This window comes from Apteryx mantelli, chromosome 2 (assembly GCF_036417845.1).
Source record: "Apteryx mantelli isolate bAptMan1 chromosome 2, bAptMan1.hap1, whole genome shotgun sequence".
Classification (NCBI taxonomy): Eukaryota; Metazoa; Chordata; class Aves; order Apterygiformes; family Apterygidae; genus Apteryx; species Apteryx mantelli.
Window position 1 is genome coordinate 433,595 of NC_089979.1, and position 12,577 is coordinate 446,171.

At 56.5% G+C, this 12,577-nt stretch overlaps 1 protein-coding gene across 1 annotated transcript in view; it reads right to left on the bottom strand.

Annotated features, from left to right (window-relative positions):
• Positions 1-533: 533 nt before the first annotated feature.
• Positions 534-12,577, bottom strand: part of EPPK1 (epiplakin 1) — a 33,044-nt gene continuing 21,000 nt past the window's right edge. Inside the window, exons 2-3 of the mRNA XM_067292565.1 lie at positions 1,365-4,714; positions 534-1,319 (exon numbers count right to left, since the gene is read on the bottom strand). Coding sequence (XP_067148666.1) covers positions 534-1,319; positions 1,365-4,714 — 4,136 coding nt within the window. The remainder of the gene's footprint in view (positions 1,320-1,364; positions 4,715-12,577) is intronic.

The window sequence follows — 12,577 nt, forward strand, 5'->3', positions numbered from 1 at the left end:
TCGTGTACCGCGCCGCGCTCCCGGCAGGCCCACGGCGCAGCTGCAGCACGGGAGAGGTCCGAGGGTCCCTGTGCACCGCGCTGCGCCGTGCCGGCTGCCCCGCTGCTGCCGCCGCAGCAGGGCCGGGGCCCCGGACGCCTTGCGCAGTGGTTGTCCATCCCTGTGGGGCTTTTCCGGAGTCGTGCTGCCCGCAGCTCCTGGTTTGGGTGGCGTCTCTGACCCGTCCGCAGCGGTGCTGGCCCTCGCCTCCCGGTCCTTCGTGGGCGCGCGTGGCAGCCAGCTGCAGTGGCGAGCCTTCCTGCTCCCTCCCCAGGAGCTGCTCCGGGGATGCTCTGTGGGGCTGTGAACTCCCCGGAAAGCGTTAGTCCGGATAGCAAGGAGTTCAACCAGGACAACCGCCCCGTCCCGCACGCAGGGTAGTTAGCACTCGTTCCTGATTGTAGTTCTTGACGTGGAGAGCAAACGCTTTTACAGATGCCCGGGCCGTGTCCTGCCGAGGAGGCAGAACTCCTCCTCCGCTGGGGCGCACGGTGCTAGTGCTGCTGATGGTGGCGCTTCCCGCCCTGCGGGCCTGTGATGACCGTGGTGGTGATGGTGATCTTGTTCACGGTCAGCCCCCCTGCGCCGTAAGTATCGAGGTGCGCCTCTCGTCTGTACTCAGAGACTTGTTTGGTGGAGAGGAGTTCCCACACCGACACCTTCTGCTCCTGGAACTGGCCAAGAGTAATGTAGGAGCCCTCGGTCTGGAGGAGATCCACTATCTGCTGGGGAAGGAGAGCAAGATGTTTTTCTTTGCTGTGTGTAGCAGTAGTGCTGATGGTGCTGACCAGTTCCTGCATGGAGAGTGTCCCCGCACAATACAGCTCCAGGAGCTCCTGCCTTTTCTCCTCAGGGATGTACTCGGAGTGAAGCAGGTCCCACACGGAGACCTGCCTCCCCTGGAACTCGTCTGCTGCCATCTCAACTGTGGTAGACCTCAGGATCTCTTCCCAGGACCTGTCCTCCTGCAGACGGGGGTGCTCAGCTTCTGTGATGGTCGTTCTCTCTGCCTTTGGACCGCTCACATTTGCTGATTGCTCTGCTCTTGCTGCTTCTGCCTTGCTTACGATAGTGCTGACGACGGTTTTCACCTGCTCAAGGGTTAACTCTCCTCCCTCGTACAGCTCCAGCAGCTCCTTTCTGTTCTCCTCGGGGATGTACTTGGAGTGGAGCAGGTCCCACACGGAGACCTTGTGGCCCCGAAACTCCCCTACCTCCATGTCGACGGCTGTGGTTTTCAGGGTTGTTTCCCATGGTTCCTCTATGGGGGAGTGGGCATCCTTGTCATCTGCTGCTGTCGCTGTGTCCTTGCTGGAAGTGTTCACAGCAACTAGAAATTTCCTGCTTGTAGATTCTCTTTTTTTAATGAGGGTAGTGACAACAACCATTAACCGCTCCAAGGCCAGTGTCCCGGCACAGTACAACTCCAGGAGCTCCTGCCTTTTCTCCTCAGGGATGTACTCGGAGTGAAGCAGGTCCCACACGGAGACCTGCCTCCCCTGGAGCTCGTCTGCTGCCATCTCAACTGTGGTAGACCTCAGGATCTCTTCCCAGGACCTGTCCTCCTGCAGACGGGGGTGCTCAGCTTCTGCGATGGTCGTTCTCTCTGCCTTTGGACCGCTCACATTTGCTGGTTGCTCTGCTCTTGCTGCTTCTGCCTTGCTTACGATAGTGCTGACGACGGTTTTCACCTGCTCAAGGGTTAACACTCCTCCCTCGTACAGCTCCAGCAGCTCCTTTCTGTTCTCCTCGGGGATGTACTTGGAGTGGAGCAGGTCCCACACGGAGACCTTGTGGCCCCGAAACTCCCCTACCTCCATGTCGACGGCTGTGGTTTTCAGGGTTGTTTCCCATGGTTCCTCTATGGGAGAGTGGGCATCTTTGTCATCTGCTGCTGTCGCTGTGTCCTTGCTGGAAGTGTTCACAGCAACTAGAAGTTTCCTGCTTGTAGATTCTCTTTTTTTAATGAGGGTAGTGACAACAACCATTAAGCGCTCCAAGGCCAGTGTCCCGGCACAGTACAACTCCAGGAGCTCCTGCCTTTTCTCCTCAGGGATGTACTCGGAGTGAAGCAGGTCCCACACGGAGACCTGCCTCCCCTGGAGCTCGTCTGCTGCCATCTCAACTGTGGTAGACCTCAGGATCTCTTCCCAGGACCTGTCCTCCTGCAGACGGGGGTGCTCAGCTTCTGCGATGGTCGTTCTCTCTGCCTTTGGACCGCTCACATTTGCTGATTGCTCTGCTCTTGCTGCTTCTGCCTTGCTTACGATAGTGCTGACGACGGTTTTCACCTGCTCAAGGGTTAACTCTCCTCCCTCGTACAGCTCCAGCAGCTCCTTTCTGTTCTCCTCGGGGATGTACTTGGAGTGGAGCAGGTCCCACACGGAGACCTTGTGGCCCCGAAACTCCCCTACCTCCATGTCGACGGCTGTGGTTTTCAGGGCTGTTTCCCATGGTTCCTCTATGGGAGAGTGGGCATCTTTGTCATCTGCTGCTGTCGCTGTGTCCTTGCTGGAAGTGTTCACAGCAACTAGAAGTTTCCTGCTTGTAGATTCTCTTTTTTTAATGAGGGTAGTGACAACAACCATTAAGCGCTCCAAGGCCAGTGTCCCGGCACAGTACAACTCCAGGAGCTCCTGCCTTTTCTCCTCAGGGATGTACTCGGAGTGAAGCAGGTCCCACACGGAGACCTGCCTCCCCTGGAACTCGTCTGCTGCCATCTCAACTGTGGTAGACCTCAGGATCTCTTCCCAGGACCTGTCCTCCTGCAGATGGGGGTGCTCAGCTTCTGCGATGGTCGTTCTCTCTGCCTTTGGACCGCTCACATTTGCTGATTGCTCTGCTCTTGCTGCTTCTGCCTTGCTTACGATAGTGCTGACGACGGTTTTCACCTGCTCAAGGGTTAACACTCCTCCCTCGTACAGCTCCAGCAGCTCCTTTCTGTTCTCCTTGGGGATGTACTTGGAGTGGAGCAGGTCCCACACGGAGACCTTGTGGCCCCGAAACTTCCCTACCTCCATGTCGACGGTTGTGGTTTTCAGGGTTGTTTCCCATGGTTCCTCTATGGGGGAGTGGGCATCCTTGTCATCTGCTGCTGTCGCTGTGTCCTTGCTGGAAGTGTTCACAGCAACTAGAAATTTCCTGCTTGTAGATTCTCTTTTTTTAATGACAGTGGTGACAACAGTTATCATCTGCTCCAGGGTTAATACCCTGCCTCGGTACAACTCCAGAAGCTCCTGCCTTTTCTCCTCGGGAATATACTTGGAGTGAAGCAGGTCCCACACGGAGACCTGCCTCCCCTGGAACTCACCAGCTGGCACATCAATGGTGGTAGACTTTAAGATGTCATCTAGTTCTGCATCTTCTGTTGAAAGGGTATCTCCACTTTCCCCTGCCCTTATCGCCTCCTTGTGTGGACTTCTGGCATTTACCATGAGTGCAGTATTGGCAGCTTCTGTTTTGTTTATGATGGCGGTGACCACGGTAACCACCTGTTCTGTTGTCAGTATCCCTGCCCTGTACAGCTCCAGCAGTTCCTGCCGCTTCTCCTGAGGGATGTATTTGGAAAAGAGCAGATCCAACAAGGAGACCTTTTTCCCCTTGAACTCACCAGCAGTTACATAGATGATTGCAGACTTTAAGGACTTTCTCAACTGATGCTCCTGGGAGCGTGTATCCTGAGCAGGCTGTGATTCCTCCACCTCGTTGCTGGGTGTTGCTGTGGATGAACTCAGAACCCTGTTTTCCATTTCTGCCCTGGTGATGATTGTGGTGAGGATGGTGATGATCTCTGGGATTGTCACTGTCCCCACTTTGTATTTCCTGAGGAGCTCCTCTCTCCTGTGGTCGGTGATGTAGCGAGAGAAGAGGAGCTCCCACACGGTGACGCTCTGGCCCTGGAAGAGACCCACGCCGATGGTGGTGCGGGCGGCCTGCAGGGCTTTCCGGGCGTCCTTGTTCAGCTGGTAGAGCACCGAGCTCTTGTCCATCACGTGGAGCATGAGGAGCCCCGTGTCCGGGTCGGGGATGCAGCGACGCAGGAGCTGTGTATAAGTGAGGTTCTCGTGCGTGTTGGGGTCAAAGCAACTTCTTGTTTGATTCTTGCGGTTAGAAAGAAACTGGCTCGTCTCCTGGTCAAAGTAGCCCTGCTGGTAGGCTGCGTCCACAGAGATGCGGTGACCGTGCATGGGATCGATGATCCCGCCGGTGGCAATCTGGGCCTCAAGCAGACGGATAGCGTGCTCTTTCACGATGAACTCTTTCTTCATGGCCTGGAAGAGGGAGATCTTGTGTCCTGTATACGGCTCTGTGTACCCTGTCACGGCTCCCTCTGCCGACAGGAGCTTCTCATAAAAATCTCTGCCTATGAGTCCAGCAGCCAGTGCCTCTTTCACCGACAACTTCTTGTTCCTCACGGGGTCGGTGAGGAACCCTGAAGCAGCCTGCGCCTCTAGCAGCACCAGGGCCGTGCCTGGCGTCAGGATCCCCCTCATCATGGCATCATAGATGCTTATCTTCTTATTCTTAGCCTGGATGAAGACTCCTGCTATGAAGTTACTCCCGCCCCAACCTATCTCCTTGTGTCCACTTGCAACCATGTCACTTCCCACGTTGTTCATCATGTTGTTCTGCGGGTGTCCGCTCGTGCTCTGCATTGTGGGGGCAGCGTGCTTGTCTGCGAGGAGAGAGAAACAAAAGATGTGGTGAAACACAGGTACTTCTGCAGTTTTTGTGCTGTGTGTGAAGAAAAGCATCTCCCTGGATGTGGTAGCAGGAGTCCAGAGAGAAGCTGGGAGCGGGCTCTGGGGCACTGCTGCCGTCCACCTCTCAGTGGGAATTTTAGGGCCAAGAGCCCCCGTGTCCAGCCCCACTTGAAGAGCAGACGGGGGCTTTTCGGAAGCAGCAGTTGCAGCCTGGCAGGTGCGTTTGCTCCCTGTGGGGCATGCTGCACACCTCCCAGCTGCAGGGGCCAGCTCTACGTGTCTCTGCATAGCTGCATATTCTCTGCACAGAGATGCCTATCCCCAAAAGCTCCTGCTCTCAGGGCAGGAAAACCCAGCGTGTTGTGAAGGGGGAGCAGACAAGAGGACTGGCATCAACCAGCCCCTCACAGGGCACTTGCAGGCAGAGAGATTTGAGGGCCGTGTCGCAGAGCGACAGATCTAGTGAGAGACATTTGCTCCACAAAGAAGCATCAGCATCAACAACGTGGATAACCTGGTCCCGCTCTGAGCCCTCCAAGGAGCTGCCTGGCCTCCCAGGGGCTGACACTGCCTCGAAGCTCTGACCTGCAAGATCTTCTTCTCATGTTCCTGAATGACACAACACATTGCTCACTTTTGGGCTGGTGCCATGGGCTGTCAGTGGGGAACTTGGCCACTGCTCGTCTCCCCGTCCCCTCAGTACTGGTGCCTGTGCTGCTCTGGGGTCGGCAGACTTAACTGGTGACAATTTGACAAGTGCTGGTCTTGCCAAGAAACAGCAACGTGCCATGTGATCCCGCACCACGCTGGCATGAGACAGGGGCCGTGGGAATGGTCTTAATGGCAGACGAGTGCTGGAAGCTGCTGAAATCCACATGCAGCAACGGGTCAGAGCTGGCAGAGATCTTCTCAAGGCTTTGTCTCTGCTGTGGATGAAATGCGCCTGGGTCTCCGCTTGCTCTGGAGGCTGCTGGGTTGGCACAGCCCCCAACGCCCATCCTGTTGCACGCTCCCGTCCTCGAAAACAGGGAGTTGCTGCCTCTGGCCTGTTGATGTCGGTCTCTGGCTCGTACTAACACCTGAATCGTGTGTGGGAATTTTCTGGGAGAGAGTTGGTCGGCCCAGGCCAAAAACCATCCCAGGGACCATTCTGACCAGTTCTAGAGCCTGGAGACAAGGGCAGGGTCAATGTGAGGGTTTGTCCAGCTGGGTGCACCGCCTGCTGCAGGGCTGAGGTGCTCTCTCCGGATATTTAGGGAAAGTACTCTAGAAACAGATCCTGCCTCTGGCCGGACCCTTTGGCATGCGGCACTCTGGACTTCCTGGGCTGGGTTTGCCGCTGGACCGCGGTCTAGCAGCCATCGCAGACTGTCCTCCGTGGGTCTGTTCAGTCACGTCTGCAAACCCAGCTTTGGTGTTGGCCTCCGCAATGTCCTGCGGCACCAAGGCCCGTGATTTAATTACGCACTGTGGGGAAAGTATTTTCACAGCGAGCTCCTAGCGCCTGTGCTGTAGGAGGTAGCGAATGATCATTCTCCCTTTTAAAATAATTGTTAGTGTAGGTAAAACGATAGTTAAAATATATATCTCTAGAAACTGCATAGTAACAGTGGACTAAGGACAAGTATCTCAGGGGCCTCGCTGTGAGTGGCTTCTTGCAGTTGGTCTCTCCCATTTACACCGGCACTTTGTAATTAGTGTGGCCGGTTTTTGGTCAATCCAGCGGGTGCCCTTGCCCATAAAAATGCAGCACCCTTAGCCAGGATGCTGGTTTTGCTGTCTGAAATGTTTTTAGAGGAAGCCAGCTGCGCTCTCGAGTAGACATCAGAGCAGCCACACAGAGTCAGACCAAAGGTCTGCGTAGGCCGGTGTCTTGTTTCCACCTTCAGTTGTAAGTGGACAACAGGGGAAGGATGAAGAACAGGGAAACATATGTAATATTTCCCCTGTTTCTATGTCAACCTCCAACTGTTTTCAGCTCAGTGGATTTCATGGGCTGGACACATTTTGCATCTATTTAGTAATCCGTGGGGGAATCTCTCCTGTGCAGTCACCTAGTCTCTTCTGGAACCCTTTTAAACTTTGAGCACCCGCAATATCTCATGGTGATGAGCCCACAGTCTTGTCAAAACAGCAAAAACAAAAACCCGAAACATTTCTTGGGGAACACCCATCTCCCGTAAAACGACAGTGACTGACATTAATGATATGTATAGCTCGTTAATTAACAGGGTCACAGCTTAATTCTCTGACTGTTTACCTAACTGGTCTAAAAGTCTCTGTGTCATCGCTTTTGATCCATTTAAATATCGGACTGATGCTGGTGTAGATGGATCACGGTGTGGGGAGAGGCGCGTGCAGCACTTACGGGTCAGCCCCTGCCCCGCTGGACTCCCTGCTGCCAGCTCCAGGCTCTTTTCTGGCCGGCAGCTCTGGTCCATCTTGTGGCTTTAACCCCGGAGAGCAGCTTCTCTTCCCTCCTCTACCCATCTCCACCGACGGAGCTGCATCTTCCTGGGGGGGCGACGGGCTGGTTGTGTCGCCTGCTCCGGTGGCGCTTGGCTCCAGAGCAAAGCAAAGCGCTGTGTCACACCCTGGAGCAGGCAACACGTATGTGGGACACGCGTGTCGTGTCGTGTCAACACCCTGCGCTGGAAAGACGTTGCACAACTGCAGGCTATCATTAGCTGGTCTCTAATCAGGACTCCCGATGCTGGGGCTTGGCCGCACACGCGGCTCCCGGGGCAGGGGCTGGCTGAGGTCCTCTCCTGCTGCTGCGGCAGCCCTGCCCGAGAGGCCCCGGTGGAAGCGGTTTCCCAGCTGGGCTGCGAGCAGGGGTGGCCCGGCGGTGCCGTGGTCCTGCGCCCCCGGGGAGCGAAATCGTTTCAGCGCAGCCCTCCCCGCGTTGCAGGGGCGCTCGCCTTGCAGCTCCCCACCGCCGGGCTCCAGGGCCGAGATCCGACGTGAGAATCGGCAGCCTCCCGTCTCAGGCTGCCTGCAGGCTCCGGCAGACCCCACAGTTCCGGTTACTTCCCTCCCATATGCCAATGTCCTGATCGTCTCAGCTAAAGTCTTCAGGACGCAAAGCACACCTCACGGAGCCGTGGCTCCATCCAGCCCCGGAGCTGTCTGTCGGTCACCTCGGCCCTTCTGAGAAATGGCAAAGTTGTGCCTGCAGCCCCCCCCGCCCCCGCTCCACATCATTGCCCTGGGCCTCAGCGGCCGCCTTCCTAACACCAGGCTTTGGGGCAGAACTGGCAGGAAAGGTCCCTGCATCCCTCGGTAGCTGCACGGACAGTGCCGTGCCGTAGCGCTGCTGTGCTGCGCTGAGTCCTGGTGCCCTGGTTTCCCCCCCCGGGCAGGCTCTGTCCTACCTGCTGGTGGCTGGCTCCCTGGCAGGCTCTGGTCCTCCTCCTCCTCCTCCTCCTGCCGCCTCTCAGACAGGATAAGCAGCTGGGGCAGGTGCTCGATTTAAATCCTTCCCTTCCCCGCCCTTGGGGACGACACGCTGGCCCTGCCCCGTGCCACGAGCCCAGCCGAAACGCAGGCATCTGCCCACCGCGGCTGCGCTGGTGCCTTCGCAGAGCCTGCAGCCCCTGCCCAGGAGTGACGAGCCCAGCCGGTCGGTGAGACGGGGCCAGGGGCTCTGGGCACGGTGACCGGCCCCGGGTGCAGGCTGCAGGGCGTTTCTCTTGCTGATGCTTTGGCGAGTGATAGCTGAGGAGACGCTTGCCGTCCTGGGACCTCTCAGGCAGGAGCCAAGGGCTAATTGCCCTCGGGGTCATGCAGCTCGTCTTTGGTCCAGGTTTCCTCCACTGCTCTCCCTCTCCTGGACACACGCTGCCCGGTCTGTTGGAGAAACCCCCTGCCTCGCACGGGTATTCAGAGCCCAGAGCAACCAGCCCTCTGCTCAGCAAGGCAGCCCCTCTGCATGACGATGGGCTTTTGCCTCCTGCTCTTCGCTCCAAGCAACTGAAGGTCTCCATGGATCTGGGCTTGGTAAATCTGCCTTTGCACTAGCTGAACCTCTTGGCAGGGGCAGGGAGCGGTAGCTGTCCTTGTACAGCTGTCCATGCTCTCTGGCCAGGACAGAGACTGAGTCTGTCTCCTCTTGGGAGGAACTGTCCCCCTGCTGCAACCATGGCTGGGACTGGGAAGGTTTGTGTTGCTGGTTGAAGTGACCTCAGCATGGGAACATCTTCTGCTCCGTATCAGCAGGGCGAACCAGCCCAGTGCTGCTGGCCAGTGTCTGCATGAGAGCGCTGGTGGCTGGTAGACAGCTTGCTTGCAGAGGGCTTGCATGGGCTGGCCAGCTGGAGGAGGCAGGCTTGTGGCTCTGGCCAGGTTTGGGCCGAGTGGGGCTGATGAATGGTCTCATGTTTGAGTCCGCTTCTGGGTCTGGGTAGGACAGACCACATCCCATGAGACCAAAGCTACAGCTCTGGTGAATGGGGCTTGCCTGGCTTCTGCTCCCGGCACGAAGGTGGGTTGGTTTGGTCGGATCATTTTGGTGTGCAATGGTTTGTGCGGCTGTACGTGTGCTTGGGAGTGACGGTGTCTGTGGCTGTGTGCATGCGTGACTGCATGTGTGCGCACGTGAACCTGCACACGTGACTGCGGCCGTGCCGCTGCATGTGTGTGTGCGCGCGACCGCACGTGCGCTTGTGTGACCCTGTGCGTGACTGTGTGCGTCTCTGCGTGTGCATTGCACATGTGGCTGTGTGTGTGTGTGTGTGTGCGCGTGAGAGACTGTATGCTTGTGCTGAGCCTGCTTGTGCAGCTGTGCGTCTGAGGGTGTGCGAGACTGCGTGCACGCTGGTGTGATCCTGCGTGGGTGGCCGTGACTCGGTGTCCCCGTGCAGGGGAGGCTGCTGCCTGCCCCTGCCCTTCCTTCCCTGGGTGTCCTGCTTTGGGTGCACATTCCTGCCTGCGTGGGTGCTTGCCAGACTGGATGATCAGCACACGGAGGCACTGACTCACTAAGGCTAGTTTGGCTCTGGGAGAGGCTCCCAGGCAGCAGGTCCCTCTGTTCGCAGGGGTAAAGTGGGCATAAGACCCATTTCCGTTGCCTTCCCTTCCTCCTCAGAAGCCCTTCCTTGTCTGACACTGATTTTTAGCCTGCATTATGTGGGCTAGGGTTACTGGTGCCACAAATTCACTGCTAATCGCACTTCACTGTAGGATAAGGTTCAGCTATTCTGGCCGGACGACAGCGAGAGCTTTATTTCGGGCTGCATCGTTGGCGGGCGCTGGGTGTGAGGGGGTGCCAAGGGTTCCTGGCCTGTCCCCGGCAAGAGGATCCCGTCTGTCTCCTCTCACAGGCCTGTTCTGTGCAGCACAGACCCTGCCCTGATGAACACCAGCAAGGTGGCATTAAGCTGCCCTGTGTCGGTCCTCTCCTGCTCCTCAGGCACCACGTATCGCTGACCACGGCCAAGCAGGGCTGTCCTCTGAGCTGTTCCGGTGACACTGGACCACTATATCTGGAGCTGGCCCAGCTAGTTTAGACACCTCTGAAGTGATGGTAGCTGGCGGCGTCCCTTGAAGGTGCGTTACTTTGCATTTGTCAAAACGGAGGCTGTGATTTATCTCCCCGCGGTGGATGCCTCCCGCTGAGCCAGAGCCCAAGCTCCCGTTATAGCCGTGGAGAGCACATCAGGACATTCGGTGGAGTTCAGGGCACGGCTCCTCTGATTGCTTGCGTCTGTCTGCCATAGGATGTGTCCACAAAGCACCACTGTTCATACGGACCTGCTTGCCCTCGGCTGCATGGGGCGGCCAGGGTGACCTCCACGGCACACAAACATCTGCAGTGAATCAGCCCTGAACGTCACCTTCTCTTGCACGTGCAGGTCTCTAAACAGCCCCACCTTCCTCACAGGCACCAACGGGCTTAAATGGTGTTGTATCATGTGGAAACGCTGGCGTCTCACCCCGAGCCCGTTCCCAGGTTGTCCGCTCACATACAGAGAACACAGCTCCCTTTTGCCTGATGAGGGCTGTTTTTAACCCTACTCCTTGCCTCCTACCTCTGAGACTTGTTTCTGAGACATGAAAAAACTTTTTCTTTTCATCCCTGAAGCAACTTAGTTCTTTGAAGGCCTTTTCTGAGGCACTGCCGAAAGCTTTGTGGAGACGGATGTGAGCTGAGCTCTGCTGCACCCAGCACTGCAGCGGTTGCCCCAGAGGGACGTTTCCCCAGGGAACAGGACACCGCTGCGTGTGAGCGCTGCTGCAGCCCTGTGCCCCCATGCACTGTGGCGTTAAAGGCACTGAGACACGTACCTAGCAAGACAGAGCCTAGGTGGACTATTGCACAGCCAGTGCCAGGTGTGTGCGACTGTGCTGTCTCCTGCCCTGCCTCTGTCCCTTCCCTTTGCTCTGGGACCCATGATTAGGCTCCAGACTTGAAGGAGGGCTCTTGTCTCTCTGCCTGGAGCCTGGGAGCATCGTCAGCTTGCTGCCATACTGCTACACTGTGCTATTTAAACCCTGCTTTCTCTTGCCTGATGACACTGATACCAGTTCCTCATTCTCTTAGCCCTAGAAGGCACCAGCCCAGCTCTGACACTTGCCTTTAACAACTCCACCTATTACTACCAACCAAGAAGCCTCACAGGAAAACCACAGGGCTGTTCTTAAAGATGGAGACTTGACTGCAAACTTGGAGACAAAAGAAACATGTAAGGTAAATGGGATATCAGCCTTCAGTCCCTCAAGGAAGCTGTTCCTTAGGCATGTTCCCAGTCTGTACCAAGTCTTGGAGACATCTCAAAGATGACATCTTTCAGGGCTCCCACCAGCCCTGCTGCTTCAGGTCCATTGGGAGCCAAGAGGGGGGTGTCATTGTCCTTCTTTAAAGCTTCCAGGCATGCTTCCAGCCCCTTTGCTCAACTGCTTTCGGGGCCCCTGCATGTGGTGTGCTTGCTATAGCTGCCCCGTCTGTGAGAATACTAGAGGAATGCCTGCAAGTTATTTGGAAACCAGTGTCTTTGCTGAGTAATGAGAGATCCTGCAATGCCATCTTCTTTCTCCGGAGGAAGGCTGAAATGCCATTATAAGCTGACACTCTTCCTTTTGTAATTTGCATGTGATCAGAGGTTTTTGGATCAGGCAGCAGTTCCCCTTTTGGTTTACCAGCCAAAATATAGTGGCTTCACATTTGCCATGTATTCAGTTCCAGGAGCTGAATGTTTGTGAGGATGCAAATGAAACTTTGTTCGAGTTTGTCTCAAGTAGGAACGTTGACTTCTCCCTTTGCCTCCAGCCTGGGGGGTTAATTGAACTGCAGTCGCTCTGGCTTCCCAGACAGCTCGACTAGCAGCACAAACCTTCCCAGGGCCTCACGGTGCTTGTCACTCACACCTTACAAACACATCATCTAGCCAGCATTTCTGGCCATACCACGCTGTGAACTCGGGTTTTGGGTTCCTTGGAGACACCACCTCCTCATTAAGTGCCTTCACAGCTAGCTGCCTCCCTTCGCCCTCTGGTCAGATGGAGAGGATCAGGTTGACAGATCAGGTTAGCTGCTTTGGGACTGGAAGGAGCAGGACTGCAGCAGCTGTGTTTCCAAAGGGGATCTCCCCTGAGCAGGGGGAGTCTGCAAAGTCTTGAGTCTACTGCTGCAGGAATGCCTCCGTGCATGGTGGGGTCTGTGCTATTTGAGCAAATGCACATCCTGCATCGAAGGGAAGGGAGAGCAGTGACAGCAGCAGCAGCTGGGAAGGGCACTCGTACCACGCCAGGATCCATACCTGTGGCTGCCACTCAGCTACATCCAGCAGTATCTGCCTGGCCACAAAGCTGCCCAGGGTTGAAAGGGCAGACGGGCT